We start from the raw sequence: 26,853 nt of genomic DNA, 5'->3' as shown, positions 1-26,853 counted from the left end.
TCCTGAAAGCAGCGGTGGAAAGAAATGCTGCATAATGCCTGGGTTTTCTTGAATCCTTCTGTGTCTCTCTGAAATGAGGTGTTGTACAGGAGCAGTCTGGTAAAGGCTCTAACTCATAAGGTTTTATGATTTTTCTTAGTGCTTCTCGTTTATTTTACCTTTATATTTAGGGATCATTGTGTGTTGGTGGTGAAGGCTGCCATTGAAGCAGAAATAATTGCTTCATATTAGAAATGGAAGGGTGATTATTCTAGAAAATGCCCTCTGTTCAGTGTCTTTTGTCATGTGCCCTGGCCACAATAATGCACGTCCTCATTATATACACGTGTGAGTTACAGTGAGATATTCCAGGGCCCTTTCCTGTAGGATGTTTAGACTACACCGTGCTTTTAAATTGTTTTTAATTTTAACTTTGCAGAAAATAGGAAGAGTACTCTTCCTCAGCCTTCAGCTGTTACTGTCTTTTCATTAAAAATGTGCTGTGGAGTGATCAAATATTACACCTTTTTTAAAAAAATTATTTTATTTTTCTTGTATATGTGTTATTTTAAATAGATATGTTTTCCTAAATCAGCTAATTTAACTGTCTGTAGCTTCATAGTGGTTGGGTTTTTTTTCATTGATGTAAATGCTTGAAGCAGGAAGTGTTCATAGCATAACATTGCACATACAGAAGTTGGCTTATGGCAGTCTCTTGACTGAAAGTTCATTTTGAGCCACCTTTTGATCCTTCTTAGGTCCTCATTTATTCTTATGATATAAACTTCATTGATAAATTTTTGCTCAGTTTTACTCTCTGAATATACACTTTTCATGTTTTATGAGGAAACCAACTTTCACTTTTTCTGCTGAAGATGTTTGCTTAAAAGTTTCTTGTAGCTCCTGCAGCTATAATTGGAAAAGCCTTGTACAAGACCATGCAGTAGGTTGAATTAGGCAGGTAAAGTTTTTTTAACTGCTTCTCTTAGTTCTGTTGTATCAGGGTGAGCTCTTATTTGTGTAATTGCAGCACTTAATTTAAATTTATTTTTGTCTGAGTACTTTCTGTACTGTTAGTGAATTATTAATCCTGTGTTTTCTTTAATTCCCCTCCTCCCACACTTTCTTTGCAGGTACTGAAAGCAAAGACTTTGGGCTTTTTCAGAGCATTAGTTCCTAGTTTTGTGTCTTCAAGTAATAGAAGATAACTTGCTTAGTTTGTCTGTCTTGTTCTTGCCAAAAAGCATAGCACAAGGAGATAGAGTACATCCTGTAAAAGTGTTCAACTCTTGTATCCAATTTAAAAATTAGAGCATTTAATAGTGTGATTATTTCTACTGCAATAAGTAAGACTACTTAACAGGGGCTTGGAGCAGAACCCTTAATTTAAATGTGCCAGCATTTTTGTTGTACTCACCAATTAAATTGTTTTATTCAGAATCATGGTCTGATGTTAAACACTATTTTTACTTTTGGGTCATAAAGAGATAGAAACAACTACCAGTTCATTCAGTGGGAAGTGTGTGTGTATATATATATAAAATTGTGTGTATATAGATGGTTTTATATAAATATATATATAGTTAGAGCTGCAAGGCTTTAGCGTGTCCTGGGGAAGTGGCTGGTGGAAACCCTTGATGCAGATGTGGGACTGTGTCTGCTGCAGCTCATTACTGCTCATTAGCTGTAGATTACTGCTTCCCTTGTTCTGTCGGTGAAGTGGTTTGTAGGAGCACACTCTAACCCACTCAGCCAAATGTGTCTGGGTTAGCTCTGGCCACTTAGTTAAACTGTCCAGACTGACAGGTTGGTTTCTTGCCTGAAGTGGGTTAGGGAATGTGCCCGTGGGCTGTGCTGCTGGCAGAGCTGTGGGGTCAGTACATTTTGGCAGGGAGGACGAAGCAAGTGGCTGGGACAGGAATGATTTTGACTGGCAGAGCTGTTCCTAGGCAGTTGCAGCTCCATCGTGGTGCATATCACATGTGCATGGTGCTGGATACCCTAGCAGTGTGTGCTTGGCAGGGTTGCATTTCTGCTGAGTTAGCTAGAGCACAAAATACAAAGTTGGTATTTGCTTTATGCCCTTTGTAGGATGCCAGATGACGCCTAGCATGAAGTTAAGAGTAATGCTTGCAAACAGCTCTGAGGTCATGGCAGCCAGTGATGCAAAACCAGCTCACTGGCACTTGTTTGAGTTAATCTGATGGTGGAGTAAGTGTTAGACTGGATGAACACTTGTCATCAGTCGAAGCAGATGTTTTGTACCAGAAACACGCTTCGTGTTAGATCTTTACTAAATAGCACAAAAAACACCCAACCAAAATCATCCCCTCCCAAGCAAACCCAAATCCTGCCATGAGCAAATTGTGCAGAATATTTTATCCTATATTTTAGTATAGGAGAATTAGCCTAGCTCTTATTTGTTCAATCAATTTAAGGTAAATGTAAATGTATTCAAAATAAACGAGCAGTTACACAAATTTTGCACTGTTTAAATTGCTCTAAAATTCTCACTTAATTTTAAACTGCTGTAGTTCTTTTTGTAAACAAGCCTTCAGATTAAGCTCCTCCAAAAACAGATAGGTAGAATAGAGCTTTGTTCCTATGGGGACAAAAAGGAATTATGCTTTTTCCTATCCATGTAGCACATAGTGATCTTAAAATACTTTGTTGCAGTAGTTGTTCTGAGTGGTAACAGCAAATGTTAAGAGTTGAATGTCAGTGTTTACCTTCCAGTGATATTGGAGTGTGTGCAGTAACTCCTACCGTATTTTATTGCTTGGGTTTGGGTTTTCTCTAGGGTTTTTTATTTATTAGCTTAAGTCAGTCTGTGTTTTGCTTCAGAACATTTTAGGCTGTTGTGTTTGGAAAATGTGCCCAAATCTGCAGGTGTGGGTTTTGGATCCCGCTGATGTCAGCAGTGGCTCTGAGCTTGGTGCAGGAGAAACATTCTGCAGTATTGTGTCTTTAGCTTCAGTGGCCAGGTCCTGATGCTCCTCAACACAGGTTGAATCATCCCATCTAATTGTGTGTCTTTACTTCCCAAGCTGGATTTTACTTGTTTTCCTTACTTTCTGAATCATGCCCTTTATTGACCACACCAAATCAAGGGAAATTCTGCTTTTCAAGCCTCTTCTCTGCCTCCCTTGACCCAAGGCTTGTTGTCACTTGGTGCACAGGGAGAAAGGATTCTTCCTCAGGTTCACCTGGTGTGGGGTGTCACTGCCTTCAAGGATACAGCTACAGACACATTGGAAATAAATTCTTAATCCTGTCTTTGACAGGAATGCAGAGTCAGCTCCTAACTTCTCTGTGCTGCAGTTTGAGAGTCTCAGTCTTCAGGTGTGTTGTTAAGTTTTTGTGTGGATAAGACTGGTGTACATTTTCCTTTTGCCTTCTGGATTTAGTAATGAATACAAAAATTTTTGCTTCCTCAACGTGAGTGTTGAGGGCTTTCACCAAATGTAGGTTTCAGATCTGAACTTCTAAGTTCGTTAATCAATTCATCATTCATCAATATAAATTGTATTGCTGTTAGGATAATTCTTTAAGTAGACTACAGAACATAATATGAAATATTATGACATATATAAAATGTTATGAAATATACATTCTGTATATTTCACAGAAGATTAAGTTATTCTTTTTTTAATAAGTGAAGTTTATTTAAAGCTAAGTAAGGCAACAGAACTTTGAACTATTACTACTACAAGTTTTTTTCTACTTCTTTTAGTTGAAAGCAAGGAAAGTAATTAAATAAAAGCCTAAGCATGCTACTTTAATTTTTAGGTGTGAGTTTGCCTGATGTGTGTTTTCTGTAAATTTTTTTCTGAGAGTTTACAGGTGTATCTTAGCAGTAATAAGAATTACTACTATGTCTTTACTACTGCTATTTCTATATTTAAATTTTATATATGTGGCATATTTATTAAGGATTACTATTTTTAGACTTACTGTTGAAGTGAGATTTTGTATAGGTTTTCTATTTGCTTAAGAAAATTAGAAGCTTTTAAAGGAAAATTCGAGTCAGCTGATCTCTTTTGTTCACTTCTATTGTTAATTTTTTAGTAGGTTTTAATAGATTGTACTGCACCCTGTAGCAGTGTTTTGTCCAGGCTTTAAATTTCCACAGCAGGAACTAAATTAAAGGTTTTGTTTGGGCAGGTACTGTGTTGTTGGGTTTTTTTTCAAATAGTTGGGCAACACATTACTCCTTCTTATAAATATTGGGATTTGGCCTTTCAAGGTTTTTCATTTCAGATAGGAAAGTAGAGTATTTGAGTTCAGTTTACCTGTATAATTTGCTTTTATTTAAGATACATTGAATTTTTTGGTTTTCTTTATTGTATTTGGTGTGTGCGTTAATGAGAGAGTGTAGAATGTTTTTCCTCTAGTTTGTTATGGAAGCAAGCCCTGCTATCTCTTATTTCTTTTACCTCTCTAACTCTCAGGTCTGTAGCTTAAACCTTAACATATAATAGTCTAAAAAAATATTTTTAAATGTTTTCTTTTTAATTTTAAATTGTATATGATTGTAACTAACATTTTAACACTTAACTTTAGCCTTTAACACTTAACATTGTGTTAATGATAAACTGCAGACAAGGTTTAAATTCCATAAAACCAGGTTGGCTCTGTCACTTCTTTTCTTTCTGGGTCCTGGATTTGAAATTATTTTTCTCAGTTTTTTTTTACCCATTACATTCTGAATTACTGCAAAGTATTTAATACTATTTGGAATTTTCATTGCTTCAGGTTTCACTGAGGATCAGCTACCTTCTGCATGACAAAGAATTTAATCAACAAAATACATATGCTTGTTTGACATACATCCCTAAAGTCATAGCAAGCTTTCTACATATCAACTTTCACTATTTACATTTAGAATGGCTTAAATTGGAAGATAATAATAATCTAGTTGCAATGCCCTGCCATGGGCACAGGTACCTCCCACCAAGACCAGGATGCTCAGAGCCCCATCCAGCCTCACACTTCAGGCTTATGACATCCACATCTTCTTTGGGCGACCTGCGCCAAGGTCTCAGCACCCTCACTGTAAAGAATTTCTTACTAATAATATCCAGTTTAAACCTACTCTCAGTTTGAAGCCTCCTTGTCCTGTCACTATGTGCACTTCTGGAAAGTCCCTCTCCAGCTTTCTTCAAAGTGCCCTTAAAGTACTCTAAGTGCACCTAAAGTGCTGTAAGACCTCCCTGGAGTCTTCTGTTCTCCCTGAGCAGCTCCAGCTCTCAGCCTCTCTTCATAGGAGAGGTGTTCCACTCCTCCAGTTGTGTTTGTGATCTTGCTTCAACAGCTCCATGTCTTTTGTCTGCTGAGGACCCCAGAGCTGGACACAGTTTCTGTAGGGAAAGAAAAAAAACCCCAAAATGAAGCCAATTCATGTGCTTTGAAACTCTTACCTTCAGGTGAAGAATCACAGATGGTGGCATTATTTGTGCCAGTTGGGTGTGTAGCTTCCTGTGATGTACCACCCCTCTCCCAGTGGCACTGGGATGCCAGGTGGACTCACCTGGCACACGGCTGCTGCCACCAGGGTCTGTTGTGTTCCCACCTCAGAGGAGCTTTCCTCTCTCTTCCTCCAGCTCAGCTGGCCTTGCAGCTCCTTGGTGACCTGATTCAGAGCCCTGGGCTGGCAGGATTTGGTTTATTTGTTTGGTGGATAAGATTCCAAGTGTAGTGGGCTGACCAAGGCACAGCTTTGGGGGCTGCATCAGCCTGAGTGGAAAGTTTGGGAGGTGGAGGGGAAAAAGTTCCTGAAGAATGCAGTTGCAGCTGTCCAGTTGCTTACCATCTTGACCACTGTTGATCATTACTATTTTTGCTGATTTCCCAGATCGTGTTATTTGAGCATGGGAGGTGTTATTTTTTGGATTTTGTTTCTTAAAAGCCTTTTTTTTTTTTTTTCTTTTTTTTTCAAAATAGGTTTCTTCACAGTGGTATAGGATGCTTTGTGTATCATTCTTGAGATACAGATAAAGCAAACACTGATCCACTGACCAATTTAGAGAATAACCTGAGCTGTAATTTAACTTCCCTAATTTAATGGGTGCTGCTTGCATTTGCTTTTATAACTGTAAGAGAATTTTCAGTTTTAGATAATATCTCTACACTGCAAGCTTCCCCTGTGAAAGAAAGACAACTTTGGACTCTGGTCCTCCATATTCATATGATGTATGGTGTCATATTTCTTGTGTAAGAACTAGAAAATATATTGTATAACCCTGCTAAGTCCACCATAATTTATGTAACCTAATTCTGAAGGAGCAGCTTAAAACTGTATGGATATTTCCAGTGGACATGTAAAACATACTGGCATGAACTATGTTTTGAAGTGCCTAGGAATGTTTTGTTTCAAAGGTAATACCTTTATATATAATCCTTATTTTAGAATATCTTTTCAACAATTTTTAAGAGTGCTATCTAAAGTTAATATTAGATTAGAATAAATAAATATTTGCTTAGTGTTCTCAGCTTCTTACCTCCAGATATAGCTGGCTCTAATGACTCATGTTCTTTGTAGATTTTAGGCTAGAGCAGCAAGAGAAACTGTAAAATTCATATTCCAGAAAGTTTAGTCTGGTCTGCCAGTTAACAAATCAAATCTTATCTTTTAATCTTGCCTTCCTCAGAACGGCTTCTGTGTTCCCTGTTGTCCTCATCCCTGTTTGTCCCCCTTTCCTTTTGTTATTTCTTACTGCTGTACTTGAATTGAGGCTTTACTAAGAAACTCGGGATTATTTTTTTCTTGCAGAATGGCTCTGCTTAGTATTGTTTGACTAGCAAAAATGGATCTTTATTGAGCACTTAATGCAGGAAAAACTCTAGCACCCTGTTCAAAGGTTCAAGACCTTCCTATTGTAGCTTGGTAAGAAGATCTGGATTGTCTTTGACTTTGTATATATAACGTTAGCTAAAGTTGGAAATTCCCTCTGCTACTTCTGACTTGGAGCAGTTGTATTGCTGTGGTGGACTGGGGACAACACATTAAGAAATAGCTAGCAATTAATTAAATGATACTCTGGCCAACATAATGAATGAAATGTATGATTCCTGAAAGGATCTTTTGAATTTTTTTTAAATTCACTGTGACAAGAGAATTCCACATTGATGTGTGTAACAACTACACTTAGAGCAGGCAATTTCTTCAGTTCCACTTGTTAACTGCATAGCAGTGTGGTCCACTGACTTGGCAGAAGGATGTTTAATGATGACTCTTGTTTATCTGGGTCATCTTAAATGTATCTTGAGAGCATTCCTTTGAAATGCTGTGGATGGAAATAAGGGAATCATGTTTTTTCACCTTGCATCAGTTACTGGGCAAAGCTGAATTAAATGTCTCATATTAGAAATGCTTTAGTGCATTAGCTGGGTAGTGACACTAGGCACATACAGAAGCTTTTCACATACAGAAGTTTGCCTGGAATACTTTGTTTATCATACAGTACATTTCTCTAGAGTGTGTTGGCACTTGAGTTCCAGTGGGGTAGCTAATTTATTTTAAGTTTAAATGGAAATTCTCTATAATAGTTGGCTGTCTTTAAGCCCTCTTGGCTGGTTTGTATTCAGTTTCTGAGATTCTTCTTGGTGTGCTTGCTCTCTGGCTAGATCTCAGCTGGCTTTTTTTTTTTTTTTTTTGTAAATTACTTACTTTCCAGTTTTGTTCTTGTCACATTCCTAGCAAAAATAGGGAATTCAAAAGAATGGAGAAAAATTAATTTGTTGCTCTTTAGCAACTGAGCAAACTCAAGTGTTTTATATTTGTAGCATGGAAGCAAAATTAACATATATGCTATGGCTTCTTCCAAGAAGTGTCAGAATATTTTATTATCACGTTTTTGGGCTCTTGTCTTAACAGCTGCTGCATTGTGACCTTTGGTTTTTTATTAAAAAGCTGTATTTCAACTGTGCAAGTGTGTTCTAGTCACTCATTTTTGCAAGGGAATTAGTATAAAGGCAAGTACGTGTGTATAAATAAAATCAGATTTTTTAAAAACTAAGATTTATATTAATGATTTTAGAATGTTACATGGTACTTAACTTGGTTCTGGAATAGATGAAACAGAAGGACTGGGTAACATGAAAGTTACAATAATTCCCAATGGAAAGGAAAAAAAAAGTTGTAACTTTTTTTTTTTTAAATTCAGCTATGGTTACCTGTACTTCTGTACTGCTGAGGGTCATCCATGCCTTAAAAAAAATGCATATGTGGGATATCTTTTTGCAGATTTCAGTTATTTTACTCAAGTGTTGAAAATGTCAGTGCTGAAAAAGTGTTGAGATGACTTTTATTTTATAGTTGTGTGATGATTTTATTAAATAGCCAGAACACAGGACGATCGTGACTGCTGCATCTGGAAACCAGAAGTTTAAAACCATTTTTTCTTTCCTCCCTCTAGATTTTCAACTGAATTCTCATCTATCAACACTGGCAAATATTCACAAGATTTACCACACCCTCAATAGGCTGGTAATGACTTGCCATTTTCTCTTAGCAGAATAGCTAGGGCCTTGGTCCAGAATATTTCATGATTGAAATAATAAAGTGCTTACACTTGTAGAAATTATAACTGCCTTGTTGTATGAAAGGCTGTTGGGTTTGAATTGGTGGAGAGATAAGCAGTATTAATAAAAGGTGAAATGTTACACTCCAGAGGTCACAGTGGAGTTTGAGCTTTGTGTGAACATTGGATTTAGATATTGCTTCCATACAAGAAGCCTTCTTGGATACATTAAGTGATGGTAATCATCATAGTTATCCAATTTCCTACAATTCTTCTGGAAAACATACTGAATGAGCAAGCTGTCATCTTTCACCCATGCAAAAACTGAAACTAGGTTTTTTTGAAGGCTCTCCCTGCTTATGTGTTGTGTATTTACATTGGTTTTATTGCAACCATAGCTGGAAATGATGATACACCTTCTGTGTGTACACTGCAAATTTAGTGGAAAAGACCCTGCCTGCAGAAGTGTAACTTGTTTCCAAGATTTCAGTTGTTTTTTAATCAGTTTTCTTTGGAACACATATGTGTTTATCCTTAAGCAAAGCCACTTCTGTGCTGAAGGGTAAATTCAGTTTTTCTAATGCTGCATTTATTGGTGGAATTGTTCAATACAATAATGCCAATTCCCCACCTAACAGGTGGTTATTTCCACTCTTGAAATAATTTGATACATTTTTTATTGAAAAAAATTCAGAAGTATTTATAAAATTCAATTTACTTGAACTTTTTAGATAAATTTGCAAGGGTAACTTTCTAGATAAATATGAGTGAAATCACAAAGACTAGTCTTAGGTAGATGATCCTTAAGTAGTTAGGTTGAATATTAATATCAAGTAAAAGTTAAAGATAGTACAGAAGAATGAAGATCACCATCTTGTTTAACTGCATCATTCCTGTTTCTTGCAGAATCTGACAGAGGACGTGGGTCAAGACGATCACCAGACAGGTATTGAACAGGGATGGAGTGGAAATAGATTGAAGCAATTTAAACATGTTATTAAAGAAGTCTCTGACATAACTGAAAATTATGTTTTAGAGGGCTAAAGGAGTTTTAGGGAGCAAGTGCTAGGGTTTCTTAGTTTATTTCAAAATAGGCGTTTGTGCTTTTAATTTATTGAATTGTGAGGGACTTGAAGAGGTTTCAGCAGTCTCGGTAGTTTTATTATCTCTTAGTTTTGAAAATTTAGTGAAAAATTTCTCTCACTCCTGGGACTCAACCTGTTGGGCCACAGAATATCCACGTTCTTACAATGTTTTGACTCTTGAAAGAGCATTAGTGAGAACAGAGCAGAAGCAAGACCTCTTCTGGCTGTTGTGATTCTTGTGACCGAGTTTAAATGCTGTGCTCCAAACAACCAGCTTTTTTTCTTGACTGGTTCTGATGCAGGTTATTTCTGTTTCTTGTGCAAATTTTCAGTCAGTGCCTGACTACTATCTATTTATAAGCTCATATCTGTGTTTTGTTCGATGAAATGTCATCATTTTTGGAGGCCTTCTTTTCAGGTGCCTGCCATTCTTGATTTGTCAGCATTTGAGCTCTGTGACTTGATGTTTTTGCAAGAGTTGTTACCTCCTTTTGAGCTTTTTACTTGTGAGCTCGCAGTTTCCTTGGTTTATTTTCCTTCTTTCCTTTCTGTGTTTCAGGCGTGATACCTGAGGAGGGAGGGAAATAACTTACTGGCTTCAAGCCCTGATCACTCACTCAGCAGAACTGCTCTTTAAAACTGGCCATGTCTGTCCCACCATCTGACTCAAAGCTTTTTCACTATCCTGAGGTGGTGGTTATATTTGCTGATGTTCCCTTGAGCGTTCAGGAAAGTGGAGAGAGCTGTCAGCTCCTCCTGGAGAATTCTGGCACACACTTAGAAATCCAGCACAGTCATAGCCTAGAGCAATGAGGAAAGATGTTCAGGACTGCATTGCTTGGGATCAGACAGAGCTCACTTAGGGATATACACCCTCATCTGTACAGCAGCAGGTGACTTTGTTTCATGTTTGAACTCTTACCCCAGCCACAAAAGGCTTCTCTGAAATACTTTCCTTCAGTGTGGTTACTGATTTGGTACTTGAAATTAGCTCATCATGTCAAGGAAAAGCCTCTGGAAAAAAGAGGTTGTGGCAGATAGTTCAAGACAGAGATTTTAATGTCCATATTTTAGAACTGCTGTCCTCTCCCATCTCATGATGGAGACTTGGAATTTTCTCCTGTGCTCTCAACTAAACAGCTACATACTGATTTCATGTATGAAAGTGTGTTCTCTAATCCTAGTTTACTCTTGATCACCAAGACCTGTTGTGAAGCATTGAATAGTTCCCTTCTGTCACTGATCAGTAAGTGTTGATGTACTTGAGGTATTTGGAATTTGTCTTACATCTTGCCTAGCACTTCTGTCATGAAGTATAAGAAATTAGTCTTGGCACTCTCATTACCTCTATTAGAAAGTGCTTGAGCATGTTACTGGCTTTGATGAACAGTTTTATATTGACACTGATGGTATTCCATTGCCTGCATTGTGTTGTTTGAATTAAGCTGTTTCAATAGTTTAAGTGTGCCTCTTGAATGAGCTGGGACACAAAATCCCACTGAAGAGTGTAATTTTTTGCAATAGTTGTAAAAAAATTTTTCAAACCAGAAACAAATATGAAATGAGAACCAAAGTAGAGGTTGATAATGCCAAGTTCCCTCTTTATCTTCACATATTATTTCCACTATTTCTTATGCTTCTCCGGTATTTCATGTCTTCTTATAAGAAGAGATGAAGCCCAAATGTTTGCTTAAGTTCCAGGCATGTTCAGTTGAAATATGTGTTTGATTTGACTCATGAGGACAAATAGACAGGCAAGGAGCTGTTTTGGCCATCATGAATGTAGTACAGTGAAGTCTCCTGTTTCTGTTCTGTAGGGGACTTAACACTTCTGAAACTTTTACTTGGAGAGGTTCATGTGAATCTATGAAGAGTTACTTTTGCAAATTGTTTGATTTTGATGTGCCTAAACCTATGGAACTTCTGTTTCTCAATAAGAAGTTGTCAAGACCTATTAATTTTGTTACACAGTTTATAGAACTGCATAGGTGTTGTGAATTTAAGATTCTGTGTCTAGAACTCATTTGGAAGTTAGATTAAGAATTGTCAAGTTTTTTTTATAGTTCTGTCATTTTTTTAGCACCAAATCTTCTGGCCCAGGCCTTAGTCTTAAAGATTGCTGTTCATTTTCTGACATAAGTATCATGGTTATTGTCATTACGTTGTGGACTTTTTTTGGGATGACTTAATATATGCATATCTAAATTTGGTTGAGAGTTCTAAAAGCTATTTTAAAAACCTTAGGTTAATATTTATTAATAATAACAATAATATTAACTTTTAAATGCATATTACATTTACTTCAAAGCAGTTGTTTCTAAGCTGACAAAAATGTATTTGACATTTAAATTACTTGAAGCAAATTGCATCTTTTCTAGGTGTTAGCCAGATTTCCTTTCTGAAACCAGGCCTTAAAACATCAAAGAACTACAGGGAAGTGACAGTTTCAAAATTCCTTCAGTGATCTGAGGGCTAAGATGGATCTTGTTTCAAAATTCCAGTCCTCTACAATGATTAGTCTCATGTGCTATCGTTCAGTATGCATATCTGTCTGAAAAACAAGAGAGACTTCAAGTGTCATGGGCCTTTGCCTTTTCACCTGTTTGTAGGTGTAAGAAAGCAGATGTTCAGATTCTGTAAACAATTTCTTTTTTTTTTAAGTATGCGCATGTGTTAACTTGGAAAACTCGCATTTGAAATAATAGTGTTTTTAAAAACAAAACATTGTTTTTATGTTACAACTACAAATCCAGCAGCTTGTCAAAAGCTTAAAGTCATGATTTGATAATTAAATTGTGACTGACTTACCTAGACTAAAAGGTCTTTAAAAGTATGCTTCTGGCTTGTTTAAAACAGTGAGGAATTATCTTGAAGGAAAAGAAGGCTTGATTGCTGTTCTTGAAGCATTGGAGGGGAAGAAATTGCTTTTGCCTCTGCTGGTTTTTTCTTTTGTTATATTAGATAAGAAACCCCTCTCGAGACCAGAGCAATTCTGTAGTGGGGAATTCAAGACAGAGAAGATGGTTTTCCTTTTGCAACGGGGTTGCAAGTTGTTTAATGTTTTGATGAGTATCTAAGTTTTCTCATCTTGTGTCTGAAAATTGATGATTGTTAACTGTGCTTGTGGTCATTTTGTTGCATTATTAAATAAGCTGCTGTATCTTCCCAATTGCTTCAGCATTCACAATCTCTAATTATTTTTCCTTTGAAGCATCCTTCTACTGAAGCATCAGAAGAGCAAGATTTCTCACAGGCTTTATCTAGAGAAGGTGAAAATTCCATGCCTGTAAATCATTTCTGTAGGGACACAGCTTGTGGAGTTCTTCTTTATTGACTTTTTTTTTTCTTTCTTTTGTTTATTCTGGTTGTGTTGCTATTCTAGGACCATCCCTCCCTTGTGAGTTTTATTTTGTACATTGTTTTGAATTTCCTGGGATGAATTTTAGCTCTCTAATTGATACTTCCCTTTGGAAGCTCTGTCTCCTGCAAATTTGGAAGTATTGAATAAGATATTTGGCAAACAGCATTTAAACTCGGCAAGCTTTTGGCTGGTGGTGATCTATTCAGCAGCCATTTGGAGGCTCTACTTTGCAAATGCTAGCTTCAAGTGTCAAAAGAACAGTGAGAACTAGGAGGGTTCTGCAAGTCTTGAGTTGAGGCCCAGGAGTGAGAAACTTTAAAGATAATCACATCAGTGAAGCTGCACTTGGTAAGTAAAATTCTGTCAAATTTGCATGTAGTCAGAGGTAGCTGTGTGTTTGTTTGCAGATCATCAGACCTTCAGGAAGGGAAATCAGTTTGTGCACTGCTAGACCTAGAAATTACATTTAGAAATGTACATTTAGAAAGCTCAGTGTGGGAAAGGTTAATATTGCTATTTAGTGAGTTGTGTTGTAAATTAAGAAATTGCAGGAATTCGAACAAAAAAAAAAAAAACAACAAACCCCAAACTGATAATTTTTAGATTTATATGAAAAGGAAATAAATATTCTTCTGCTGCTACAGAGAAATTACAACTGCACTTCAAATTTAATACACCAATTTTAGCAGCAAAAGATATGCTTTGAAAGTAAAATCCTTACACTGTGTTTTTTAGTAGTTTAGAGATGATTCAACAGCTGAAGCCTAGTGAAGATTTGCTCCAAACCTCAGTTATTAAGATGTAAAGTGTCTGAAAGCATTTACAGTGTGTTTGTCCACCTGGTGTCTGTGTGCTGTCAGTGTGTGAGGGCAGTGTATGTGTGCATTTAATAGCCACCTGCCAATTTCTGAACTGTCTCTTTTCTTCCCTTTTCTGTCAGTTTGAGAGCTGCAACTAGATACATTCAAACCAAAAAGGGTGCAAGTTTTTCATGGGAGTCATTGGAGAAATAGGCTTGTAGTGAATTCTGTGATCAGTTTAAGCCTTTAAAACAAGTTCACCAGTCTTCTTAAAAATATCCTATAGTTTAAGAAGGCAAAGAGTCCAAGCAGGAATTCTTGAGTTAAATTCTTTGGTTTGTATGGGGTTGCAGGTCTGACAAAACAATTTCTCTGTTCTGTAACTGTTTTATTTTACTTCTGTTTATTTTATATTTATCTTGTGCTATGCTTCATTTTTCATAGAGGCCTTGCATATTTCTTTTCACAATCAGCTGACCAGTAAACTGCACAAATTTGTGTGGGGTGAGGGGGATGTATTTTTTTTCTTGCATTTTACCAGCATCCAATGCCTGTTGCCATCACAAATGGATTTTTACTTTTTTAAAAGAAGGGCACTTAAAAACCAATCCATTTGCTCTCAAAGGAATGATAGCTACAGGTTACAGTCAAGTAAATGCATATTTTTCAAAAAGACCTCTTCACTATGACATTTTCATTTTTTAAGTTCAATGTGTGTCTTGAGTCTGTTGGCTCTTTCTAGCCATCTGTTAAGTTCTGCTGTCATCTTAAGTGTTTTAGTCTGTAGGCTTTCAAAAATACCTACTGTCAGAGTCTTTAGAAATTTGGTCTAAAACATCAAGTATCACAGGTTCAATAACTTAAGAGAATGCAGTTATTTGGTATCATTAATGTGCAGGCAAAATGAGGTGGAACAAATGACATTTGGCAGGCCAGGTTCCTTAGTTTGTTTAATTTGTAAAGTGCATTGGGTGTACTGTGTGTTTTTTATGGTCTCTAGCTTACCTGTTTCAAATATATCTGCTATTGTTGAGAAGAAAATAAATACTATTGTCATCAATTTCCTTATGTAATGCATTCTGGACAGTGCTTCTAGAAGTATGTTCTTCTGACAGAGTCATTATGATTTTTGTGGTAATAGGTTATGGAGTATAATACTTGAAAGTTTTTTTGATGACCAGTTAAATTGTAATTTGAATTTACAATGCTCTTAATTCTCTTTTGAAAAGACAGTGTATGGCTATACTTCCCTGGGGCAATAATGGGGTGGGAGCTTTAGGGTTAAAAAAAAAGAAAGACTATATAGGAAGAATTTTTTGAATTGGAGAGTATTTCTTGAACTAGAGGGATTAATTTTCTTCTTAAGAGATAGAAATGAATGTAAAGATAAGACCAAAGAAAGCATGCTTAGTGCGAAATTCATCTTGATGTAAAAATTGGGTTGAGCATCTTACCTAATACTAGAGAAATATGTACTTATGCATAAGAGTTTCCATGCATGTTTGAAATAACATACATGTAGCAAAGCCTGTGAGGCTGTAAGGTTCCTTACATGTGTTTCTCCTATAACAGGAGAGAGCCTTTCAAAGATTCGAAGAATAGGTAAGCAAAAGATTGCTGTCAGTATTTGTTGGGAATTGGGCCTCTGATTTCAGTCTGTTCCCTTGGTGTCAAAAAGCAGTCCAAATTGTATTGCTTGCTTCTGTGCTGTAATGTCAGATTAAAAATTTTGCAGGTGTCTCAATTGAGCATAGCTAAACTTGGATGCTGTTGTAGCAAAGAGAAGGTGGTTTAGGAATGCTGGAGTTCTTAATGTTTTCTTGCATATTTCTTTGGCATCGATTTTTATACCTCACTTCTCTCTTCCTTTCCTTTTCAAATTCTCTGTGTAACACTTAGAGCTGTGAGAGCTCTTCAAGCTGCTCTTACACACATCTTTCTCAGGTGTTAGTGTGGTCTTCAGCCTATAAAAGTAGGACAAAATTTTGCCTGGAGTGTTAGCCTACTGTTTTCATGAGACAGCAAAAGCAATTTGATGACTTGCTGTGGTCAAAAGGGTTGGTCCTGTGCTCTTTCTTGTGCTGATGTATAGAAAGTTGTTATTCTTTTTTTCTTTGGTTAATTATCTACAGGTTTGGTGAGCTGGATTGGCACACTGAAGAGTTACCAGAGACATAGGAGCGTGTAGCTGAGAGAAGGGGCTGGAAAGACTGCTACCTTATTGGCATCAGTGTCTTGAATTGGCTATTTCCTACTTGGGGACCCTCATTTTTTGAGAACCATTCAGTCCAAATAATACAGCCAGCCACTTATTTTTTTTTCCCTAGTGGTTGCTGAATGTCTTTTCCTGTCCCTGCAAAACAACAACAAAAAAACCCCTCAATTCCCAAAAAAAAATACCAGATTAAAAAAAACCTCTGACCAAAGAGTAAACAAAACCTTTCCTACCTCTTGCTCTCTGTATCACAAAAAATTTGGGGCGTAAAAAGGAAGGGTTCTGTTTTCTAGAGGTAGGTGTTCACTCACATCTGTATTTCAAGAAGCAATGATCAACTTTTAGAAGCTGAGATTTGAATAAATGACTAAAAATAAGGATGACCTTTTGTGGACTTAAATACTTCTTCAGGATAGTGTCAGTTCTTGACTGCTGTTAGAGTGAAGTTATGCTAGTGCTACTGTACATTTTGGTGTAGCACTTTATATCTTAATGGAAATCTGGTCATAGAATACCATGTAAAAGTGAGATGGATTTTGCTATTGAAAGGAGACCATTTCTTTTATGATTTTTAAATCCCCTAATTTCCTTCCCTTCCCTTTGTAATATGCCTATTAGTGGACACAGTTTAACTGGTCTGCAACAGTTTCATTTCTTTGTGCTGGTGTTTTTAATTCCCTCTGTAGGAAGTCTTCGGTCTTGCAGTTCATCAGACTGCTTTAGTAAAGTGATGCCTCCAAGGAAAAAGAGGAGACCTGCAGCAGGAGATGATTTATCTGCTAAGAAAAGTAGACATGATGGGTATGTCATCTTACCATGAGCTAAGACTGATGGAATATCTAAAGTTGAATAGCTGATATATCATGTGTTTAAATACTAATGGAAATTATATTGAAATTTGCTTGGTTTCTCAATGTGGAACCATAGCTGGTGATTGAACTGTGGGATATTGATGAGTATATGTAGGTTCAGTTTGCATCTCACCTTTCTCTAGATGTACAAGAAACATGTAGGGAATGTAGGGAGCTTCTACTTGCTCTAGTTGCCAGCTGTCAAAATACATACTTGTTTGTTCAAAAACAACTTCTAAGAGATACAGTAGTAAATTCCCATACACGTGCATTAGATCTGAGTTGGGTATTATCAATCTCTAGCCTGTCAAAAAAAATGAATGTAGTTATGGTCCACTCAGCTGTTGAAATCCTGCTAATCTCTCCCTGTTCTGTTGTGATTTGATACTGAACATATAAGGGGAAGTTTCCCAGGTAAGGTGATAGCCAGTGGTTAGTGGTTATTGAGGCACTTCTCGGTGGACAACAGAAGCCAAATAAGTTATGGAGTGTGCATGAACAGTGTGTTCTTTTGGCATAGGTACTGGATAGCTGAGACCTCTGCAAGTGTTGGATTTCCAGTATGTGTAGTGTGTTAAGTGAGTCATTTAGAAACCACTGAATGTGCTCCCCATGTGCAAGAATCACTGTGTGTGGGCTAAATTCAGAATTTGAGGCAGTATAGAACTGTACACTCCTGCATGATAGATGCAGGGCTGTTCTGATGTTAAAAAGTGGCTTATACAACTAGAAAGTTTGCTTGGCACTGCATCAATCAGTAGAATTTGAGCTCTATTATGTTCATGTATTACTGATGTCTCAGAAAACACATGCTTCCATAGCAAGTACCTTCAGGGAGGTTAAAAAAGGCATTTTTCTCCTAACTGTTAGCCTGAAATCATGCTGGGTACTCTCCTTTTTATACTCTAACATGAGTAAGAAAAATACTGGTAGCCAAATTGAGCCTCTGGTCATGCCCCTATAACTCCATTGTGTTTAATAAGGTTGCACAACTGTAACTGCACTGGAATTTATTAAATGATCTGTTGGTGCAGAAGAAAGAGAGAGAGAGTTGAAATCTCTTTCATTGCTTTTTAACACTAACTAGAACAAAAATGCAGTTCATGTTCTTAATATTTTTGTTGCTTTTCAGAAATAATGAAATATAAAAGCTAAATAGTTGATAGAGGACATTACAGCTTATTCAAAGATAGGCATACAGTGTGAAAGCAATAGGAGGACAGACCATTTCTAGAATATGGGGAGGTTCATAAAACTGAACTCCACCTACCTTAGCCAAGACACTGATGATAGAAAAAACCAACCCCCTAAAAAGTAAGCTTGCCTGTAAGTAAGAAATACTGATTTGTGTAATTACATAAAAAAATTACAAAAATCTGGTTTTTATTTTCGTTCTGTGGATACTAGATAGTTGTTTTTAAGGGCCTGTTGAAAATGTAATTTGGAGGATTTTTTTAATATCTGCCTCTCAGTTTATAACTAATGGATATAGTCTCTTCATTTGACTGCCATATAATTGTTTATTGAAAGGAAGACCTCAGCTTGCTTTTAGAATTGGAAGAGAAACCAGATCTGCTAGTCATGAACCATGGGATAATATCCTCTGACTTCCTGTAAAGGTTTTTCAGCTTTCTCTGCTTCCTGGAGTGTTTCTTTTGTTTTGGTCTTCAAGAAAACAGTTTTTTATTTCAGCATGACTGGTAATGTGAAATTACATGCTGGATATTCAGCCCGGTCTTGAAGCTGTATTTTCTTTCAAGGAGCGATTTTTACCCCTGTAATCTTCCGTGAACAGGTTAGTTGAAAAGCTGTCTCCTACTTCCATGCTTGTTTTGTCAGGTGGAGTTCACACCTTTCAAGCTTGGTTTTTGAATTAGACATCTCAGTCGAGCCGAAATTGGTCTGAAATCAGGAAACTCTACAGCAGTGTGCTGGAGCATATGTCGTTTGTAAAGCCAGTTCTGCTTACACTGTGTGCTATATCCAGTAAAAACAGTATGGATAGAGGAATGCCAGTTTATAGAATAAGGGGCTCCTAAGCCCAGGTCTCAGCTTCTGGTTTAGAGACAGACTTCCTAGAAGCTGCATTCCTAGTAACTCAGGATAAGCCTTCACAGGACATCAGTCTGTGTGCATTCTGGATGAAGTGAAGAAAGCCAGTCAGTGTTTGAAAACCTACACAGTCCTCTCCAGAAGAGACTGTATTTCCTAACAGAAGTGATTTGTTACCTCAAATACTTCATGGAATGACATAAATTTTTGTATGTTTTTGACTTACAGTGGCATACTTACAAGGTCAGCATTAACAAATTCAGTAATTGCAAGTCTCCTGTTCTCAGTGTGAAAATATTAGGTAATAGTCCAAAGATTTTCAAGGGATGTCATCATTAATGGTGTTACTGCAGCTGAGACTGAATGTTGATGATTTCACCTGGTTTGTTCATTAAAAAATGTATTTTTTTAATCTGTAATGGAGTGTTTTGTTGGGTGATATTTTCAGTCTTCACGGTTTTTGATTCATTCCTATAATCTCTTCAAATCTGATAGTAATATTTTTAGATATGCTTTCTTCCATAAAGTTTCTTTCAGCAGGTCTCTATGCTGAAAGAGAAGATTGTTTAAGTTTATGACTTTAAGAGTCTTAAGAAACAATGTCTTATACCCTTAATTCTAGGCTGTTAGGAATACAGCTTCATCTCAGAAGCATTAGTGAAATACACAGGCAGTTGAGGAAAAACATTTATAGGAACAAATCTAGTTGTGATGAAATTCTTTGGAAATGCTGATCTTGTGCATAGACTGATTCTGGAAGACTCCAAGCATGCTCATTAGTATTCCACCCTTACATAATAAGAGCTTGAATTCTCTTAATTAACCTGCATAGCATCACCATGAACCATCCATGAATGCAGTGTTTCAGTGGGAGGGAATTTTTGTACCAGATGATGTATGATAAAAAGAACTCAGTGTTTTATAGATAACAGTAAGATTTATCTTGTCTTAAAGAATAGCTGTTGGAACTAAACAGTGGAGCACTTGCAAACCTGAACATAATGACTTGAAGACTTAGTTTGTATTTTCATCTCAGTGTTACAGTCTTGACTTTATTGTACTTAAAACTGTCACATTATAGGGTATTCTCAAATTGGAGTTAAAATTACATTTTCTGTATGTTGTTCTTCCATCACTGTGTTCAGCATCTTGAGAAAGGAAAAGCAAGATTCATGTAAAGGTACTTGCTAGGTAAAGTAGTCTCATTGGGTAATTGTCCTGTGCTGCTTATCTGTTACACAATATCTAGCCAAATAAGGAAAAATGAGCTGTATAATATAATGTCTTATATTTTGACAGTCTTATTTTAAAAATAATTCTACTCCTTGTTCTGGAATGACGCTGAGGGCAAAAGTCTTGCAGTAATGAGTATTGTCACCTTTGGAGGATGAAAACTAGGAATACTTACCTGCTTCCTTGAAATTTATGTTTTCAAACAATTGGATCAATGTTTTCAGTCAATTTACCCTTATGTGTGTAGGAACCACGAAAGAGCCTACTAACATGAAAAACAGATTTTCTTTATTGAATAGTAAACTCCATACTCCATATTGGAAAAACGTAATTTTTGAAAACACAGTGTCATTTACATGGGGTGTACTAACTTGCAAAGTTTTCAAAACCTTTGGTGTTGAGAGTTGGGTTTTTTTTTTTTTTTTTTTTCTGTTGTTGCTTACTAACTGGTTTGGTCGTGTCCCATGCAGACTGTCTGTGTTCCTGGCTGTTATAGATATGTAGATCTTTTGCCTTGAAGTAGGGATTTTCAGATACACACAAGTATAATTTTTCTTTTTTTTACAGTTTTTCAGTGCACTTCACTTAAACTGGACATGTGACTATCAGCATGTGTGTTGTTACACATGCTCATTAAATAAGCCTGATAAAGTTCCAAATATTTAACAGTTTAGAAATGATTGTAAGTCTTTAAACAGGGAGACATAAGGTATATTCATGCATAAAACTTAACAATCAGATAAGTTGGTCGTGAGGGTTGCTTTAAATGGTTTTTGTCATGTCTTGCAAATTACAAAACATCTCTTCTCCCACCCTTCTGTTCCTACTATAGTTTTTATGAAACTATTGCTAGAATCATAGTTGTGAGTGAATAGATAAGGCTTTATTAAAATACTTTCGTGTGCTGCATTGATGAAAATTCTCGGCCAAAATTTTAAATTAATTCATATTAATGGAAGTAGTATGGGGCATCTTCAATCAAAAATTGGCATATTTTGAAATATAAATAATCTGGAAGCAATAAGTTACTCAGTTCAAAGCTCAAAATTTAGTAAAGATTTTGACTAAGTTCTGGTTGCTTAGAAACAAAGCTTCTGTTGATGAATTTCTTGATGTCATCATTCAGTAAGCACTGACCATCTGAAATAACCAGGCTGTAAATGTTCATGAGAGGTTAACTTCTGACTTACCATAATAAAATGCAGCATTTTTACCCTTACCCTTTTTTCTTTTCTTTTTCCTCCTCAATGGATTATTACCAGCTTCCACCATGAAGAGAATGCTTTGTGGGACCTAAGCTCCATATTTTCACTGATCTTGGTTTGAGTGTTCTGGAACTACACAGCCCAGGGTTGCTGCAGTGGGAGGGGCTGTTGGTGGAGCTTTAACCAACTCCAGTACAGGTGAAACATGCTCAGAGCTGTAGATAACCCAGCTTGAAGGGAATTGCCCTTACCTTGTTCCTTTTGCTGGCAGCAGCCAACAACTCTTACAATGACTTGCCTAGTCATCCCATAATAGCTGGACAGAATTTTCATGTTTGTGCTTTCCCACCAAATTGGTTAGGAAGAGAAGAAAATAATTGGGAAAAGATGTGGATGAGCATGTATTCAGAGAAGTGTGACATGCCTAGACACATTTTAGATTTTTGTTGTTGTTGTTGATGCTTGCCTATAGCACTTCCAGTTATATTTACATTGTCTTACCTTTTTGGCTGGTATATGACAATTCCCTAGCTGACATGAATATTTCAAATATAAGTTTAAACACGGATGTTATGAGTCAGCTGTTAAGTCATGATGGAGGTGCAAGCATCTCTGAGAAAATTATTACATTTTGATGTGGTTAAGTAATTGGAATCACTTTTACAAAATTTAGACAGGTTATCTCATGTTGCTTTTGCCCTGCCCTGTCCCACATTCTTTCCTGTCTCTAGCTGACAAAATGGCTGTTAGAAAGAGATGATAATTTAAAAAAAACCAAAACCCTAAATGCTCCTTACAGGGATATTTGTAACAAATAACTTGTATATTGCTGTCACTGTCCTGACAGTGTCATGATAAACTAAAAGAATACAATTTTTCAAGTGAAGATTTTTCTGAGTTATAATACCTTCATATGTTTCATCTGAGAGGCAAATAGATACTTAGGCCTGTAGGCAATACTTTTTTTTTTTTTTCTTCCTTGCTGTTCCTGATGGATATCTTGTCATGATTCTAAAATCAAAGGATAATTCTAAAAGCAAAGGTTCTGAATTTGGTGTTGTCTGGTAGTGACAGGTATAGCAGACACTCTGGGATGAAATTGTGCATGCACCTCTCTAACTGATGATGGAGAAAATGCCCTTTAGCAATCCTGTTTCAGTACCAACATTCCTTTACAGTGTGCAAATTCTGGTGCCAAAAATATCAGGTATATTCATTTGCTCTTCCTTATGGAAGGTATCTTTTTGAGTTTTTTACTTTTCCCCTGTGCCTTGCCCCCCTGACTCCCCCCTGCCCCCTTCCCCCCTTTATTTTTTTTCTTGAGCAGTGTGTTCTTTCACATCTGGGGTGTGACTGACACTGCAGTTTCCTCTTACATACCATCACTATAGAAGCAAAATATCAAGCAGGACTTGGTTGGCATAATTGTTGTGCATCTGTTTGAAAGCACTGGTGCTGGTCATCTTGAGGAAGCTGTGAGCCATTGGGGATTTGCTTTTTGAAACTCAGATCTGTTCAGTAGATGTTTGGTACTCCCAAAGTACTCAGATACCTGTCCTGTGCACTCTGGCAGTGTATTTTTCTGTCTGCATAGCAAGAGATGCTGTCATTAGAGCAAAGACAAGGCACATCATCTTGCAGTATTTACTGAGGAATTCCACAGAGATGAGGAATACTGCAAGATATAAAATGGATGCCAGATGTGTCTGGAAGTTTGTGTTTTTCTCCTCTGCAAATATGGTTCTTTAGATAATCAAATCCATATTAATCATAGTTCAGTGGATGTAGTTCTTGAAAATACCTTTACTATGTGCCACCAGTTTGGACCAAGTTGTCCTAGGCTGAGTAATCTCAGATACTTGTCTACTCACTGGTTTGTATCTCCCCATTCATCTTGCTTCACTAGACACTTCAGAGATTAGGGGTCTCTTGCTAGTAGAAATAGCTGGCTAGGCTAGGGTGAAAAAACTCCTTTAATATTTGGAGTAAGCAGGGAGAGAAAAGGGTTTGTCTTTATACATGAGATCACTAATTCTGGCCGTGCACAGTCTGTTTTCAGTATAAATGTGATACTGTGTCACCTGCACTGCTAATGCATGTCTGACTAATAAGCTTGTATCAAAGAGTGGGATAGTTCAAGATTATGTCCCTTTTGACTTTATTTTCTGAATTTGGGAACTGGCACAAGATGGAATGTCTGTAATCAGTTGTGGTTTCTCAAAAATCAAACTCCAGTGGTCAGATATTGAGCTTTTGAACAATCATAAGTTTGAGGTGAGCACATTTTCATCAATGTTACCTTGGCCGTATGTGGGGCACATGGACTTAATAATTAGTTATTTCCTGCAGTTCCTACACTGTGACCTTAGCCTTAAATGTAAGTGACTTTCCATCTCATAACAGTTGTCTGAAATTCTTCTGCTATGTGCAGATGCAGAGAATGTATAAAAATGGCTGGGTTTTTTTTCTATTCTTGCTCACCATTCCTATTAACATACTGCTGGCACTGATACCTTTTTCCAAGCTGCAGTATTTAGCTCTGCCATTTGTAGATTGAGGAAACTTTTTTTCTGAAATACCTGACTGACTTACAGCTCTGTCAATAAGTCTGTTTCTTGAGAGTTCCTTCTTAAATGCACTGTTCACATACTGACATCTTAAAGTGTTGATGATTTACATGAACAAGCAGGGCAAGGCAATTGGTTATCATCTCTTTGTAAGAAAAAGCATTGAGTCTTGTGATAAATATCTTTCTTTGTGAACCTCATTAGCTTTGCCATATTCTCAGTTCCAGCAGACTTCTTGAATAAAGAGAGTAGAATAAAGATGTTGACTAGCTCCTGCTGCAGTTTCCAACTTGGTATTCTACTTGGTGTTTGTCACGTTTGTTTGTAACAAAAAAAGGGATACTGAATAATTAAGACTTTTGCCAAAGTGGCAGAATGCCTCCTTTCTTTGTCTTGATTGCTCTGAATTCAGAATAGCCTAAAGCTTACTGGATAGTCTTTTGTAATCACAGTTCATTCTGCAAGAATAAAAATGTTATCAGACCTATTAAAAAAAAAAAAGTTATTCCAACTCAGACATATACCTTCTGGATTAGCTCTTTACTTAGTGAGCAATGCTGACAGCTTTTTTCTTTGCAACTTCAGTAAAGCTTATGCAAAATAGGTAATTCAAATAGGAAAAGAGTGTTTTCAAAATGTAAAAAAACCCAAACTTAAAATTGTGGGTATATGAATGTCTCTGTCACACACATATGGCTCATATTTCTATGCCATGTTCCAGTTTGTTGCAGATCAGCGTGTTTCAGCACAGTGTCAATTTTTGGTAACAAATTTCTAAAGAGCCTCATTTGTATTTGTCTTCCAATTAGCAATTTATCATTTTGTTCTGACTGGTATTACTTTTCTAAAGGTTAGCTGCTTTAACGAAACTATGGCAGGAAACATGAACAATTTCTTTGAATTCCTTTTGGAATGGTCTGTGTGCCATTAGCTTCTAGCTACAGTTCCTCACAGCTGATAGCTGAGTTAGGTGGAGGATAGTGGGATCAGTGTACTCTAAGCTCATAAATCTGTGTGTCTTACATGTCTTTCTAGAAGGACGAAACAGTGATGAAATCAACTCCAAATTAATTTCATTATTCAAATGGTTTCAAAATTCTCCTTGAACCAGTTAGCTGCTTCATTGTCTTCCCCCAGCAGGATTTGACATTGTGAGAGGAAGCTCTGCATGCTTGGAACACTCACAGAGCTGTTCTTGGCTCCCTCCTCTAGACTAAACCATTTATTTGTTGCTCTTTTCAGCCTTTGTGAGCCTGAGCCACTGAAGAGTGGTGGAAATGGATCAGAGAATGCACATGCAGCAGTGGATAACTGCTTGGACTGCTGAGTCTCTTTCCTCTAGCAGGCACAAATGATATTGTCCCTGTTTCAGAGGGTCTATCTGGAGGGGTAACCCTTCAAATTCTGTCACCTTTTCTGTGCTTTAGGTATTTCAGATACAGAATTTGTTTCTGTAGAGTAGTTAAAATTCCTTACACTTCTTGTTGAAGGAGAAGAGCACTACCCCGCTGGTAGACTCTGTGGAAGGGGGCCAGCATTTCAGATAGTTCTTTACTCCATGATGAATGATGTTCCTTGAGTTACTGCAGATGAGGACTTCTAACCTTTTTTCTGTAGTTTTTTGTGTTATCCACTTACTGGCTTTAGAATTATACGAGTGTAGGTTTTGTCTCTTTTGGCCTTTATGCCTTTTCTAGAATCTTTTCAGGGCAGCAAAAGGAGCATTTGCAGTTTTCTTTAGTTAATAATTCAAAGTGCACAAAGTAGGGGTGCACCTAGAGGTAGGATCTGTGTTTACTGTGACATGGAATTATTCTGGCCTTAGACCCACAGCTGAATTTGCATTTATCAGTTGACTGTGGTAACTGGTGGTGTAAGGCAAGGCTTTGCTGTGAACTTACACTGAGCAGCTTGGGGTTGAATTTGAATTAATCTGTATTTGTTTTTAAAGGAAGGTCATTTACATGGGGAATTACGAATCAGTGGAAGTATGACAGAGTGAGCAAACAAAATATTTAGCTTCAGTGGGTCTTAAGCAGTGTTCCAAATGACTGTCTATGAGGACAGAACATTGAGTAAACTGAAAGGAATAATATTTCTGCTATAAGTGTCTGTTGACTAAAAGATTGCTTTTAAAAAATATTGATTAATTAATTACTTGTTTCTCTTTCTTTTTTCTAAGTATGTATAGAAAATACGATTCAACTAGAATAAAAGCAGAGGAAGAAGAAGTCTTTTCAAGTAAGAGATGCTTAGAATGGTTCTATGAATATGCAGGTAAGTGTGAAATGCAAATTTCCTACCAATAACAATTCGATTTATATTGGAATATGAAATTGCATTAACTGAGCTTTCAAAAGACTGAATATAAAGGATTTTTGTAAAAGTCTTAGAGAAACTTTCGTTTATCCTGTGTGATGTGAGGTTGAAGAGTTCAAGATTCAGTTTTGTCTTTGTCTACATCCTATAAAAAGAATACAGAAGGTGTGGAATGTGAAATGTTTTGGAATGTGTATACTTTACTATTCAAATCTACATTTCAAGTATTGTACTTCTGTTGAAAATGTTACCTCTCTGTTGTCTGCATAGTACAGAAGTAGCCTCAGAAGTGGTGTGTCTTTAATTAAAAAAGCCACAAGGGGAGGGAGGTAATAACACTACTTTTGTTCCTGCTGAATCTGGTGCTTAGCATTTCAAGCAAAGAAGTGAATGAATTCACATATCCTGTAGTAGTTTTATCAGATAGTTTGCCATCACAAGGTATAGGGAAGCTACCCTGTATTATTTATTTTTCCCTTGTGTATGAGAACTTTCTTCTGGCAGTACTTCTAGGAATGTTAATTACAGTCTGTGGTCACAGAAAATGATCCTTTGTTAGTGAAGTTGGTTCTTGTCTTTGTTTTACTGCACGTGTTTTCTGAAAGGAAGAATTTGACATATGGGGGAAAATGATCTAATGTCTATAAAGACCAAAAAGAAATGA

The 26,853-nt window shown here is 36.8% G+C and overlaps 1 protein-coding gene across 7 annotated transcripts in view; it reads left to right on the top strand.

Annotated features, from left to right (window-relative positions):
- Positions 1-26,853, top strand: part of DCUN1D4 (defective in cullin neddylation 1 domain containing 4) — a 41,592-nt gene that overhangs the window by 1,137 nt on the left and 13,602 nt on the right. The window contains exons 2-6 of one of the 7 annotated variants that reach the window (XM_066317003.1): positions 8,397-8,467; positions 9,408-9,447; positions 15,320-15,349; positions 16,649-16,763; positions 26,053-26,147. In XM_066317003.1, coding sequence (XP_066173100.1) covers positions 8,397-8,467; positions 9,408-9,447; positions 15,320-15,349; positions 16,649-16,763; positions 26,053-26,147 — 351 coding nt within the window. Of the gene's footprint in view, positions 1-3,263; positions 3,322-6,751; positions 6,866-8,396; positions 8,468-9,407; positions 9,448-15,319; positions 15,350-16,237; positions 16,258-16,648; positions 16,764-26,052; positions 26,148-26,853 lie in introns of those variants that run through there. The other 6 variants (XM_066317006.1, XM_066317005.1, XM_066317004.1 and 3 more) reach the window with 6 other exon arrangements.

This window comes from Sylvia atricapilla, chromosome 4 (genome assembly GCF_009819655.1).
Source record: "Sylvia atricapilla isolate bSylAtr1 chromosome 4, bSylAtr1.pri, whole genome shotgun sequence".
In the NCBI taxonomy this organism is placed as follows: Eukaryota; Metazoa; Chordata; class Aves; order Passeriformes; family Sylviidae; genus Sylvia; species Sylvia atricapilla.
The sequence above is the reverse complement of the archived record's forward strand: the minus strand, read 5'-3'. Positions and strand labels throughout refer to the sequence as shown.